At 50.7% G+C, this 14,665-nt stretch overlaps 2 protein-coding genes across 2 annotated transcripts in view; both read right to left on the bottom strand.

The window, feature by feature from the left end:
* Positions 1-2,135, bottom strand: part of ANXA8L1 (annexin A8 like 1) — a 25,733-nt gene extending 23,598 nt beyond the window's left edge. The window contains exon 1 of the mRNA XM_024210347.1: positions 2,076-2,135. The gene's annotated coding sequence lies outside the window, so the exon portion shown is untranslated. The remainder of the gene's footprint in view (positions 1-2,075) is intronic.
* An 8,631-nt stretch (positions 2,136-10,766) lies between these two features.
* The window catches only part of ANTXRL (ANTXR like), a 73,773-nt gene continuing 69,874 nt past the window's right edge, over positions 10,767-14,665 (bottom strand). The window contains exon 18 of the mRNA XM_024210336.3: positions 10,767-11,073. Coding sequence (XP_024066104.1) covers positions 10,852-11,073 — 222 coding nt within the window. The 3' untranslated portion in view covers positions 10,767-10,851. The remainder of the gene's footprint in view (positions 11,074-14,665) is intronic.

Below are 14,665 nucleotides of genomic sequence, written 5' to 3'. Positions count from 1 at the left end.
TTCAGGGGGCACTGCCAGCCCCACAACCTGGGATCACTTAGAACACTATCCCGCTGGGAGCTCCCCTATACATTAATGGGATCAGCTGCTCCTCAGTGCCAAGTGTAGAGGGAAATGGGCTTGTAAGAGGGTTACCACATTCAGAGCACTCCCTGCATGGCCTGGAGCAGTCCTACAGCCCCTCACCTCAATTTCCCTCCAAGGGTCCCAGAAATAATCTACTCACAGCAAAGAAGCTTTAAAACAATATTCCCCCACAAGTGTACAGGGTAGGGGAAGGAAGGTGTAATTTACTTAATCTAATCCAGCTCCTAAAATAAATCCCCTTGAAGCAGGGTTTCCACAGCCCCCCTGAGTCTTCAGAAAGGCTGCGCACCCATGGCTCACCACTGGGATTTTCTAAGGGTTTCTGGTGCAAAATGTGCCTTAAAAGACTGAGGTCTCATTAAACTGTAAAGAACAGAGAATGAAATCAATTCCCCTGCACTCAGTATGCACTAAGTAACCATGACTGGCGAGAAGATGCAGGGTTTATTGTTTGTGGCACACAAACTGCTTTCAGGCCACGGAGTTTCTATCTCTATATTTTGCCACGACCCCCTTAACGTGTGCACAAATGGGCTTTCGGTCTCGACATTCTCCTGGGAAACAGCAGATCAGAGGTGGCAGCCTGAGCACCTTGTGGCTGCAGGAAAGCAGTAGGATACCTACTGTGGTGAGACAGCAAGTCAGCCTCCCTTCCCCTCCCTCCCCCCGCACTGATACTCGCCTTCCTCCTTTGATATATATCCCACAGCTGTGACCCACACTGGCTCAGTTGCCAGCTGGGCTTATGATCTACGAGGACAAAAGTGACCACATCAGAGCCTGGATTTGCAAGCTGCCTGTGCGGCTGTAGCATTTGAATAATAGAATATTAGGGTTGGAAGAGACCTCAGGAGATCATCTAGTCCAACCCCATGCTCAAAGCAGGACCAACACCAACTAAATCATCCCAGCCAAGGCTGTGTCAAGCCAGGCCTTAAAAACCTCTAAGGATGGAGATTCCACCACCTCCCTAGGTAACCCATTCCAGTGCTTTACCACCCTCCTAGGGAAATAGTTTTTCCTAATATCCAACGTTGACATCCCCCACTGCAACTTGAGACCATTGCTCCTTGTTCTGTCATCTGCCACCACTGAGAACAGCCTAGCTCCATCCTCTTTGGAACCCCCCCTTCAGGTAGTTGAAGGCTGCTATCAAAACCCCCCTCACTCTTCTCTTCTGTAGCCTAAATAACCCCAGTTCCCTGAGCCTCTCCTCGTAAGTCATGTGCCCCAGCCCCCTAATCATTTTCATTGCCCTCTGCTGGACTCTCTCCAATTTGTCCACATCCCTTCTGTAGTGGGGAGACCAAAACTGGACGCAACACTCCAGGTGCGGGCTCACCAGTGTTGAATACAGGGGAATAATCACTTCCCTCGATCTGCTGGCAATGCTCCTACTAATACAGCCGAATATGCCGTTGGCCTTCTTGGCAACAAGGGCACACTGCTGACTCAGATCCAGCTTCTCGTCCACTGTAATCCCCAGGTCCCTTTCTGCAGAACTGCTGCTTAGCCAGTCGGTCTGCAGCCTGTAGCGGTGCATTGGATTCTTCCTTCCTAAGTGCAGAACTCTGCACTTGTCCTTGTTGAACCTCATCAGATTTCTTTTGGCCCAATCCTCCAATTTGTCTAGGTCACTCTGGACCCTATCCCTACCCTCCAGCGTATCTACCTCTCCCCCCAGCTTAGTGTCATCTGCGAACTTGCTGAAGGTGCAATTAATCCCATCATCCAGATCATTAATAAAGATATTGAACAAAACCGGCCCCAGGACCGACCCCTGGGGCACTCCGCTTGATACCGGCTGCCAACTAGACATCAAGCCGTTGATCACTACCCGTAGAGCCTGACAATCTAGCCAGCTTTCTATCCACCTTATAGTCCATGCATCCAATCCATACTTTTTTAACTTGCTGGCAAGAATACTGTGGGAGACCGTATCAAAAGCTTTGCTAAAGTCAAGGTAAAGTCAAGAAGCATAGACATACCCTTGGATGGGAACTGAAGGGAATGTCAGAGCAGTGCATGGAGCGGGTTGCTCAGCTCTCACTGAATAGTGCTGAGTCAATACCTCTGCATGGAGCTAGAGCAGAGGTGGGCAAACTATGGCCCGCGGGACCGTCCTGCCCGTCCCTTGAGCTCTCGGCCGGGGCGGCTAGTCCCCGGCCCCTCCCCTGCAGCCTCAGCTCGCCGTACCGCCAGCGCTCTGGGCAGTGGGGCTGCGAGCTCCTGCCGGGCAGCGTGGCTGTGAGAGCCACCAGGTGTAGTGTATTAAGTTGCTCCCCGTAGGAATGTGCTACTTACAGAGCACCAGGACTGGCAGCCATAAGTAGTACACTGTAAGTAGCACATTCCTACAGGGAGCAATTTAATACACTACACCCAGCACTCCATACAGTTTTGGAACCCCAAGTTTGCCCACCCCTGAGCTAGAGGGACTGTGCTGCTTAGCTGCTGAGATTCAGATGAGTTATAATTCACAATGGCCGGAGCATTGTGCTCATTCAAGATCACAGCACAGGGTTTTTCAAGCTGCCGGTGTCAGTAGTTTACAGCTGGCCTGTCATTCCACCAGGAGCGGGCAGTCTTTTTCACTTCCTGGCCCCAAATGCTGCAGCCCGTAGGGTCCTGCCATTAATTTCAGGGGCAGCAGGCTAGGGTAAGTTTGTGTCTATAATATAGCTTGTACTCCTGAGCTAGCATGTTGGGCTGGAAGGTGCTAAATCAGCATAACAGGCTATTTATAGAGAGGCTGGAACCAGAACCCTGGAGCCAAACATTCCTGATGGTTAGAGGAGTTCAGGTCAGAGCTGAATTCTGTGTCTCAGGCCTGTAGCTAGTGTTATGAGAATACTAACCAGCAACAGCTGCAGTGAGCATCTGGTGTTTGTTACTGGCTCCGGGAGAGCTTTTGTGCATCTGAACTCTTTCAAGAGCTCAGGATTGCCTTTCCCGTAACACCCCAACGGCACAATGTTAGTTAGAGCTGGGCAAAACAGTGGAGGCCACGCAGCCCAACTGGGTGAACTGTGTCCTGTGCCAGGCTGTTTGTCAGAAACAACAATGCTGATGATGAAGGGATGCAGCTCCTGGGGCTCTTGGCTCAGGTTAAAGGGATGAGCAGAATAACAGCCCCCACACTCGGCCACAGCACAGGTTCTGCCTGCCTGAGCCTGCCGCTGGTTTGGTCCAATGACTTAATGCAGCACTCAGATCCACTAAGCCAACTCCGGGCTCTTTCCTGGGGAGCAGGATTGGGCTTGGCCATGATGCAATTCCCTGAGCCTGACTGACCCTTAGCCTGCAGCCCCTTTACAGTGCAAAGGGGTCGTAGGTCAGGTGTCTAGCCCTGCCCTGGGTTACAAAGCTCCAGGGCAAACTTTTTGGCCTGAGGGCCACATCAGGTTTCTGAAATTCCAGACAGCCAGGCGTGGCCCGGCCCCCGCCCTCTATCCAACCCCCCCAGCTCCCTGTCCCCTGATGGCCCCCCCGGGACCCCTGCCCCATCCACCCCTCCCTGTCCCCTGACCGCCCCCAGACTCCCCACCCCTGACTGCCCCCTGCCGCCCCATCCAACCCCTCCTCTCCTTCCTGACTGCCCCCCCGGGACCCCTGCCCCATCCAACCACCCCTTCTCCCTGACCGCCCTCAGAACGCCAGCCCCTGACTGCCCCCTGGCCTCCCCATCCAACCCTCCCCTCCTTCCTGACTGCCCCCCGGAACCCCTGCCTCCATTCAACCCTCCTGTTCCCCGCCCTCTGACCGCCCTGACCCCTATCCACAGCCCCGCCCCCTGACCACCACCCTGAATTCCCCTGCCCTCTATCCAACCCCCCCTGCTCCCTGCCTGGAGCACTGGTGGCTGGCGGCGCTACAGCCGCGCCTCCCAGAGCACTGGGTCAGGCTGGCTCTGCAGCTGTGCTGCTGGGCAAGAGCTCACAACCCCACCGCTCAGTGTTGCGCCAGCCTGAGGCTGTGGGGGAGGGGGAACAGCAGGGGAGGAGCCGGGGGCTAGCCTCCCGGGCCAAGAGCTCAGGGGCCGGGCAGGAGGGTCCCGCGGGCCTCCGTAGTTTGCCCACCTCTACCCTACACCCCAGGGTTCTGCAGAAGTGGAGGGAGGGCCAGAGTAGTCAGTGAGTGGTGGGGATAGAAGGGGCGGGAAGGGGGTGTGGTCAGGGCATTCTCCCTCCCCCAGCCTCATCCAAGATTCTGTGCCTCAGCAAAGCCCTGTTTGGACTGTGAAGCAAGACTGCCCCTCTACAGCCCCTGAATAGGGAAGGTACAGGCCACTTCCCAGGCCAGCATAGGGATGAATCTGCCTCTGTGCTCCCTGGCTTTCCCTCCCTGTGGCCTCCCCTCTCTGTGGCCTCCGCATTGTCCAGCTGGCTGTGTGCTTGCATCTGCCCACTCAGATCTGCATGCATCAGCTTCCTGGCCGCTCTCCTCCCCCCTCTCATTCCATAGTGGCTGACATGCCGTGCGGACCGTGTGCAGCTTTGCCACAGCCTTGGTCGCTAGTCATTGTGGCCTGCCTGGCTTGAGGATTTTTGTGGCCTATCCCCATGACCTCTCCACTTCCGCTGCGTCTCTGCTAAAGCCCCATGGGGACGCAAAGAGATTCAGAGGAAATGCTCCCAGCAAGAAAATAAAGGGCTTGCTAGGCTGCATGGGATGGGAAATTACAGGGCCAATCCCTCCGTCATTACACAGGCAAGATTCCCAAAATCAGTGGGAGCTTTGCTTGAGCAAGAAATGCAAGATCTCCCCCACAGGAAGAGCCCTGTGTGTCCTGTGATCCCACATCTGTAGAATTTGCCCTAGAGTTCGCACCATGCTGCAGAATTATGCTCCACAATCTCAGCTTTCTTTTTTGGTTTAAATATACCTCAAGCCCTCAAGGTAGCAAAACACCCTTGCAGTGGTGACCTGAGTGTGAACTGCTGTGGTGGTTGACTTTAGTGGAATTACTCTGAATTTTCAGCCATGCTCATGAGATCAGAACGTGCTCCTAAGTAATTAAGCCCTGCAAGGTAGGCAAGGTTTGTCACTCCCATTCAGGAATGGGAAAAGAGGGTCACAGAACAAGCAGCTGGCACACAGCTGCCCATTGGGTCAGTATGTAAAGGGGTAGGCCTTTCCTCCACACCCCACATGGGATCAGATGTGGCACTGCAGGTGAACCCCATCTTATTTTCCAGTTGGTGCATCAAAATATTCCCTCTGTAAAGGATCAGGGCCAAGGGAAGCCAAAAACAACCAACCAAAATAGGTGTGTCTCCTTTAGTAAAGTCTCATGGCAGGAGCCTTTGTAATCACAGCTCGGAGGCCTCAGGCTTCAAAGCTCCTTGCCCAAGTCCTCAGAGAAAGTCTCTGCTTGCTCAGGTTAGTCTCCTGTAGTCAAGGAGAGGGAGATCACACACACCTGACAACCTGGATAGCTTATAGCTCCCTGGTTTCGTTTAAATAAGTCAGTCCTAGGGTGAAGCAGGGAATCTCCTGTTGTGGTTGTGAGCACCTGGCCGTCCCTTCAGAGACAGGACACACCTTTGCACAGCAGCAGAGCACCGGCTAGCACTCAGGAGTCCTGACTCCCAGTTCCTTGCTCTACCCACAACATGAGTGAACTAATGAGGAACAGTATATTAAAGGGTCAGATAATCTTGCAGCCACTTAAAACGTCCCTTGGAGTGAAATCATTCGCTCTAATGTGTAACCGTTAAGCACTTTTATTGCTGATTTAAAATCCATTAAGACTACATTACGTTGGATTATGAGATTTTGGCTACATTTCCCACATTTGCATGTAGATATTATTGTCGCAGGGTTTTTCAGAGAAATGGAGCAGGCGCACAAAATGCATTAAGGTTATACAATTATAACATGGAAGCAGCATGTTAGTTACAGAAAGTTGTACCACATGTACCGGCAACAAACCCCCATGAAGAACCCCCTTAAACTTTAGCAATAAGAAATCCAACACGTTCCATCAACTTCCTCTGTCCCCAACGTTTTATGGCTGTCATGTCAGCCCACATCCCCACTATTTCTGAGCGAGTACATCTTTCTAGAAAATATTTGTACAGTACATTGTTTTCCCTTATAAACCAAGCAATTTCTCTCTTCCCCAAAATGTAAATCTATCATTATCTACATATCTGTTCAAGCATTGTTAAACGTTAGAAATCTCCCGGTTTTCCTACATTTTGCATTACTCAAAAGCATCAGATCAGTAACAAATGTCTAAATGTACTAGGCAGTACCCAATAATTCCCGTTTCCCAAAGCTACAGAGAACAATTTAAGAATACCATACCGTATTATCACACTCCCATGCATAGCATCCTGGGCCACCTGTATTTATTCACCTTAAGCCCCTTTTAATAAATTACTCTAACTGTCCAGCAGTAAAGTTCAGAAGTGTCCTGTCTCCTCTGTGTTAAACTCTCTATATTTACAGAAGCTGGGCTGTTTTCTCGGGAAAATGCTTTTTTTAAATGAAAAAGTCAAAGGATGGTGCCGATCACATTGACAAAAGCCATAACAAGAATATAAAGGCTTAGAGAACAACAGGTGCATGTGCATCTGAATTGGTACAGTTCATGAATCAATCCATCACTGAGCTCACTCACTAATAAGAGGAGCTGACCTTTTTAGATTTAGGACTGTTTGACCCACAGCCTTGATCTTGATGCATCATGAACTCAGGTTGGTACACAGCCCTTAATAGGCTAAACCACGGTGGTCTTGGATGAATCCTGATCACTTGGAGTCTGATTCTCCACTGCTTTGCATTTTGCATTACTGTTTACACCAGTGTTAAGTGTGTGCCAGATGCTCCCAAATCCAGATTCTCCAATCATGCCAGGGAAAGCATTAGACACTCACGGTGCACAGGTAAAAATGAGACGGGAGGCTCCAAGATACTGGCGAATCGTTCCCTTTGAAACACTTCCTTACAGTGTTTGCTATGGAGCACTGTAATCACAATTGGCCAAACATACAGATGAAAATAACAATAGCATATTCAACTGTCAGGCCAGGGAAAGGAACACCGTCAGGTTAAAAAGCCTGAGCCAGATCCTCAGCTGGTGCAAAGTGGCATAGCTCCATTGAAGTCCATGGAACAATGCCAATTTAAATCAGCCGAGGCTTTGACCCAATAGACTACAAAAAAGCCAAATTGCTTCACCTGTGTTATTGTAACTCCTGAAATAATCAAAATGGAAAAGATTTGTACAAGTCCAAATGTCCTTTCTACAACCAGTGCCCTAGGTTTACATTTAGTGCTGCATTCAGCTTGAACAATGAAAATACACTGGTCAGTTTCACTTTTACTTCTCACCAATGTCACTGTCCAGCTCTCACACAATGCTGTAGGGCTTGGGTTGCAGACACTGCAGGGGCAGGTTTGCAATACAAACCAAAAGCTGATTTCCTGGGAATTTAACTCTCTAGCTATAGATACTCACGGAAACACCTTGCCCTCCTCCAGGTGTATGCTGGGGTAGTTTTAGAAGAGATGGAGTCAGAGCAGTGAAAAGCTTGAGTAATGCAGCAGTGAATTTAGCACTGCGAATGGATCTCATCATCTGGAATCCCAAACAACTGCAATCCCAGCTGAGTTTATTGAAGATGGATTCCTTGCACAGCCAAGACTAAACACATTTTTGCAAAGTTAAAAGTATTGTTATACCTGTCAATCTGCAGATGAGTCAGCTGTTTGAATAGCTTGTGAAAAACCTTTAGGCATTGGCATATGTAACACAGATCCCTGGGCCAAACTCCGCTGGCATTTACACTGGGTGTACATCTGCAGTGACCTCATAAAAGTCATTGGAGCTACTCTGGATTTACACAGAAGTAAGTGATGACAGAATTTGGCTGCTTTTCTCACAGGCTAACAGTAGTCCTGGCCCATCAAGAAAAACTTTATAAATAGAACCAATTTTTGTAAGTTAATTTTCCCTGCTTGTTATCTGCTCCCAGCACTGTGGGTCTCCATAGTACCTCAGTCCCCCCTGGTGGTGAATTAAGTGTTGGTGAAAGGTCTGACAACCCTAATGTCCTTTCTATATGCACAGGCAGTAGCCGCACAAGCTTCGCCACCAATGTGCCAGATCTCAATGACAGCGCTTGAGGCTGGGAGGGATGTTCAGTATCCTTTGTCATTTCAATTATCGGCCTCCGCTGAGATTGCCAACAAGAGGGGTGGTTAATGCCAACTGCTTATTGTGATGTAGACACCTGTCCGCTAGGGGCTGGGCTGAGACCCACCAAACTCATTTCACAGAGGCCTCCAAAGAGATATCAGGCAATACCAACGTCCAGTCACTACCAGTCTGGGCTAAATGGATGGTCTTGCCATGGAAAAGTTGGCAGCCCATTCCCACTCTCCCCCGGCTCATCCAGTCCCCTTCACTGAAGACAGTGGAGTTTCGCCATAACTGAAATGGAGAATAAGACACATTATTTTTGCCTTTCAACTTAAAGAGGTGAGAACAAACAACTGCTGACTAATTAGACGTCACACTGGCTGCAGATGTGGGAGTGCTGCTCTCAAAGCAAATGCTTTAAATGGAGGGGGAGAAATCCAGATAGGAGATGTTAACCCACCACAAGCCATTCCCTCTGTCTCTGCCACGTATGGGCCAACCCGGCAGACCGCACTCATGTGGAGTAAGGAAGGTAGGACTGGACCAAGCTATAAGTAATGTACCTGATTCTCCTCTCAGTGCAGTGTGAGGCCCCAATTTGAGCATGCAAATAAGCCTATTGACTTCAATGGAATTTAATCATAGACCTAAAGTTAACCACATTCTTCAGTGCTTTGCTGTCTCAGGTCTAAACCAGGAGCAATTCCAGTGTAGTCAATGGGACCAGATCCGCAGCTGGTGTAAATGGGTGCTGCTCCTCTGACTTCACAGTGGAGTTATGCTGATTCCTGTGAGCTGAGTTTATGACCCAATAGCATGCCATAGCGCTGCGTGTCTTTACCAATTAGGCCTTGTTGGGCCCTTTATTATCTCCTGTTCTGTACACACAGCCTGTAACGATGATCAGCATAGAATGGTGAGAGCTAGTTATTGGGTTCTGCAACTGGGCATTTCCACTGGAAAAAACAAGCCTGATTCTCATCTACCCTAAGGCCTCTTTATGTCGCACCAGGAGTGCAGATGCCATAAAGTGAGAGTAAATGCAAGGCATTACTACAGTTTCCTCTTGGGATTATATGGCCAAGAATAGGTGCAAGGTTGTATCTGCTCCCCCACAGAAATAGATGGACCATGCCAATAAGACACAATACTTAGTCCTGCCATGAGTGCAGGGAACTGGACTAGATGATCTCTCAAGGGCCCTTCCAGTCCTACGATTCTAAGATGCAACATGGTCATCCTCTCTACGACTCCAGTAATACCATTTACATGTGGATCTGAAGACACCCTTCCTGATGCAGTATAATATAGGATGGGGCGAGCAATGTAAGTCCATGAGTTATTTTGCTTCACTAGGGATGAGCTGGGTACAAACCACTCAGGCTTTAGCATTTAGCAAGCCCCAGTCATGAGGCACCCCGTAATCCCACGTCAGATATTCCCCACCTACGTGCATGCGCTTGTGTCTCTGCTTAGTGTCAGACACAACTGAGGCTCATCAATGTTTAGGAGTCCCACAGGTTTGGGATGAATAAAAACCAAAAGGGAAGCCCATGCTGACAGATCAGATTCTGTGCGTTTTATACACACAGATAGATAGTAATGTTCCATATTGAGGGCAGGGGGTCTCTGATATATAAAAGGACTCAGATGTGTTTTCATCTGAATCACAAAAGAGCTCAATCCTTCACTCCTGCTAGCAGTGAAGTCTATGGGAAGCAGATGTGGGATCAGTCCCTGTTTGTTCCCACGTATGTCTGATGTATCAGACATGCTACTTATATACAGTAGCAGTCACATATAAGGGACATATACTTCTGTTCCATGTGGGAGGCCTTTTTATATAAATGAAAATTAAAAAATGCAAAAAACCTAGAAACTTTTTTCCACATTCCCCTGAACTTTGGAAAGATCTGCCCCAGTCTGAGGTTTTCAGAACCCCAAATTAACCTTTACGGCCTGTGTCTGATGAAATTAAGAACAAAGGCCAAATCTAGTTAAATCAAAGATTTTGGTTTCAAAACTGAGCTTCTCGGGGGAAAAAAAAAACACAGGGCAGATTCCACACCCTAAATCACTGGAACTGCATGGTGAATAGCTCACCTTGCTCCGTTATCATTACCCAGGGAAATTCCCCTTGCAGAACAAACCAAGGAGAATGCTCCCTTGTAATCACAGCTCCCTGTTCACGTTGTGTTTGTGGGGAGAAGAGCAACTTTCAATTCCCTACGTTTACCCAACTCATTTGCAGGTGGCACCTTTCGACTGACTGATGCATGTGTATCTGGCTCGGGTTTTCATGTATGATAGGACATATAATGTCATACAAACGTCATGTGTGGATAAATCCAAAGAATGTGTATGTGTGTATATATATCTATATAAACACTGCTACTGTTTCAGTTTTGTTCTACATCCAGTAGCTCCAGAATTATCCACTGAATGTTTACTCAGCACGTGTGGCATAAATATATTTATACAGTAAAACTGACACTTGGCAATTTTTTTTTTTTTTTTTTTTCAGCCAAAAAATTTGCTATCTTTCGACTGTAAACCAAGCCTCAATAAATATGCCATGCTCAGCAGAGAGCAATCTTGGTTTTTGCCGCACTCTAAGCCAGGGGTTGTGGGGGCGGGCGCGCCGGAGGAGGTCCCGGGGGCACTCGGGATGGAGGTGGTCCAGGAGGCGGCTGCCTGGAAGGAGGCTGCAGAGAGGCCGAAGGCGAGGTGCTTCTCGGAGTGTTGTTGAGGGGGGTGGCGTCGTGCTTCGGCGGCGGGCAGTATGGGGTTGTGCTTCCGTCTGATTTCACCCGGGTGAAGTTTATGCATCGTCCCTGGTTAAAAGAAAAATCGTTATTTGTAAAACCTATATGTGTTTTGCAGCAGCTAGCAAGCCCAGTGCCAATGGGATCGGAGACAGCAGTGCTGTAACGCTGTTTTTTGCTATGGAAATACCTATAGATCTTCATCCACGGGACATTCATTGGGCCCCCACCAGCAAAGTTCAGACCTTCGCTTTATCAAACACGGGGGGTTCTGACACAGGTTTTGCTTGAGCCTCTTAGTGAGAAAAAGGCCCACTCTGAAATTCAGCTACTGCGCTGAAGTCTCCCAGAGGTGTTTGGAAAAGGGATCTCTGAGTGGGTGGCTCTATCACAGTCATGCTACAGTACTTTGAACTTCCACTGCACCTTGTCAGCCACAGATCTCAAAGCTTCTCCCGCAGGTATCGCCATTTGACAGCTGGGAAAATGACAGCACAGAGCGGGGGCAGACTTGTCTAAAGCAGAGCAATGAGCCGGGGGGCAGAAGTGGGAGTAGAACACAAGTTTCATGACTCCCAGGCTCCTGCTCTAACCACTAGACATCACTGTGTCTAAGGACTGGTGATATATACAGGACAAGTCAATGTACGCTCAATGAAGAGGAGTCCCACATCTTGCTTTGCTTCTCCATTTAGCTCTACACTAACATCGCCCCGTCTTCTATGCGTATGAGAGACTGCTGGAGAAAGCACGATGGCCCTAACCTGGGAGAAGGCAACATACCTTGCCCCAAAACTAGTCCAAGTCCTGCTTTGGACAAGGCCCAGCAGGGGCGACTCTATGGTTTTTGCTGTCCCAAGCATGGCAGTCAGGCAGCTTTCGGCGATCCGTTGGTCACGCGGATTCGGCGGCATGCCTGCAGGAGGTCCGCCGGTGCCGTGCGTTCAGCGTCCCCACCGTCGAATTACCACCAAAGCTGCGGGACCAGCGGACCTCCCACAGGCATGCCGCTGAAGGCAGCCTGACTGCCGCCCTCACAGCAACCGGCAGGCCGCTCCCGCGGCTTGTCGCCCCAGGCACGTGCTTGCTGCGCTGGTGCCTGGAGCCGCCCCCGAGGGTGCCCAGGGTAAGGCAAAGTACCCCTATGGGGTGCATGCACATCACACGCACTAGCATTCAAAAACAACGCAGTTCTTGGACCTCAAACCAGCCGCCTTAAGGCAGGGTCTGCGGATGGTTTACATGGAAAAGAGGCCCAACTTTGTGATGCTCACCGTAGCCCTGCTGGTAGGGTTATGCAGGACATGGCCTAGGGTCCTTAGCCCTCCGGTCCCACACCGAGAACACCAGCAAGTCATGTGATAGCGTAACATGTTTCCCGATTCAGGGGATTTTGAAATGGGTGTGGCCTATTGCGTGGGCTGGGCTGTCGGGAGCTGCCTAGGTGGCATTTCAACACCGTAGTGGGTGGGGAAACAAAGAGGAAACAGAAAGAAATGTTGAAGGATGTCCTGCTTCTTTAAGGGCGACACCCATTTTCAACAGGGCTTCCCCCAGCCAAAGCAGAGCTCTGTCCGGCTCCCTTCAGCCAAGCTCCAGAGAGGAAGAGGGAAAGAAGCACCCTGCCAGCACCAGAGCCCACCCAGCAATCCCAGACACACACCAGCCGCTCCCCTACCTCCCGACCTGCCCAGCTTCGCAGCTGCCAAGTCTTGCCTGGCTCCCCATCCTACCCCCTGCCGCTGCTTGGGGAAACTCATTACATCCTTTGCAGATTCCCAATGTCCCCATGCTAAACTCGGCAGCTGCGGATCTGGCCTTGCATCCTCCTGGTTTTGGGGGGAGGGAGGGAGAGTTTTGCAGCAAAGTTGTTGCTTTAAACCTGGCAAGAGTCTGTGCTTTTGAGAGTGAGACAGGCCCCTCACCATCAAACAAAAGGCTAGATATGATGGCTCTCTGAAAATTCAGGATTGACACCGCCCATGAGTATGAGAAGCCAGCCCCACCTCCAAGTAGCCAACAGTCAGGACACTCAGCTGGGATGTAGGTGACTCAGGATCAAATCCCTCCAACAGAGGATTTGATGTGGAAGACCCAGGTTCACACCCCAAAAGCTGTCTGATTTGGAGAGGCTTGACTCCAGGTCTCCCATGTGAGTCCCCTTGCAGAAAAGGTCTCGGTTCCATCCCTCTGCAGCACAGGAATTTGTTTTTTGAAATCTCAGCAATGTTCGTGGGATGGGAAACCCATTTCCCGCCCAGCTCTAGGCCTCAGAACATTCAACCCAGCAGGCTCCGCCCACTGCCCGGCTGTTCGAGAAGTGATCTGCACGACCATGTTGCTGGAGGGGTTTTGAAATCACCCATGAGAGCCCGGATGGAACTCAAGCATGGGACCGCAGAGATAGGGTATAATAGGGTTACCATCCGTCCGTATTTCCCCGGACATGTCCGGCTTTTTCGTCTTTAAATAGCCATCCGGGAGGAATTGGTAATAAGGTAGAAAGGTCTGGGATTTTCCCCCCCTCCGCTCCCCATGCAGAGTGCGGCGCGGCTGATAGGGCGGCTGGGCCTGATTGAGCCACTCCCATTGGCCTCCAGCAGCCAGAGCCCCTCCCCCGCTCCCCCCTCCCGCTGCCTCAGCACTCTGCGGAGGAGGGGCTGTGCGCTTGGCAGCGCGGCAGCCTGTTTGGTTCGGCTCCACGTGGAGCCAGCGGCTCGAGCGGCATGGGCATGGTAAGGGGAGTCCTGGGGGACAGTCAGGGAACAGGGGTAGGGTTGAATGGGTCGTTCTGGGGGGGTCTCTCAGGGGGAAGGGAGTGGTTGGATGGGGCGTGGGAGTCCCGGGGGTCTGTCTGGGGGTGGGGGGGTGGATAAGGGTTGGGGCAGCCAGGGGACAGGTAGGGGATAGGGTCCTAGGGGGGCAGTTAGGGTGGGGGGGTCTCAGGAGGGGGCAGTCAGGGAACAAGGAGCAGGGAGGCTTAGGTAGGGGGTAGGGTCCTGGGGGGCAGTTAGGGGCAGGGATCCCAGGAGGGGGCAGTCAGGGGACAAGGAGCAGGACAGGGGTTGGGGGTTCTGAGTGGGGCAGTCAGGGGGCGGAAAGTGGGAGGGAGTGGATGGGGGCGGGGCTCCCCCCCCTTTTTTGATTGTTGAAATATGGTAACCCTAGGGTATAACTACATTGGAGGTGTGTACGTTCCCAGGCTCAATCCCTGCTGGTGACCCAAATTGGGCAATGTTACACTTGCCTACCTGGCTCCAGGCTTTGCTAATGAGATTCCAAGCCTTGTAATCCAGCCCAGCTCAACAGTGATTAAAAGTTGCTCCCCTCTGATAGATTCCAGGTAGCCCCAGCATGAGATGAGTTTGGCAGGTCTCAGTTGTCTCCCTTGTCACAAACTCACCACCAGGCTTTGCAATAAGTGGCCAAGGGAATAGAGAGGCCAAGTCCTGAACGGGCTGTGGAGACTGATCTGCACCTGTTACCTTTAGACAAACCCCTACTCCCAGACCAGGGCTGAGAGCAGCACATGCGGGAAGCCTGCCTGGCTGCTATCCTGTAGACAGACAAAGGAACAATGCCTTTCACCGGTACTAAAGCCTCCAGTGCTTGAAGCTGAAGTTTAGGGTTCTATGCCAATTAGTTAATTAAATATCTGAAT

Source organism: Terrapene carolina, unplaced genomic scaffold, assembly GCF_002925995.2.
Source record: "Terrapene carolina triunguis isolate 2854851 unplaced genomic scaffold, T_m_triunguis-2.0 Scaffold402, whole genome shotgun sequence".
Taxonomy (NCBI): Eukaryota; Metazoa; Chordata; order Testudines; family Emydidae; genus Terrapene; species Terrapene triunguis.
Note: the sequence above shows the minus strand (reverse complement) of the source record. Positions and strands in the feature narration are given on the sequence as shown.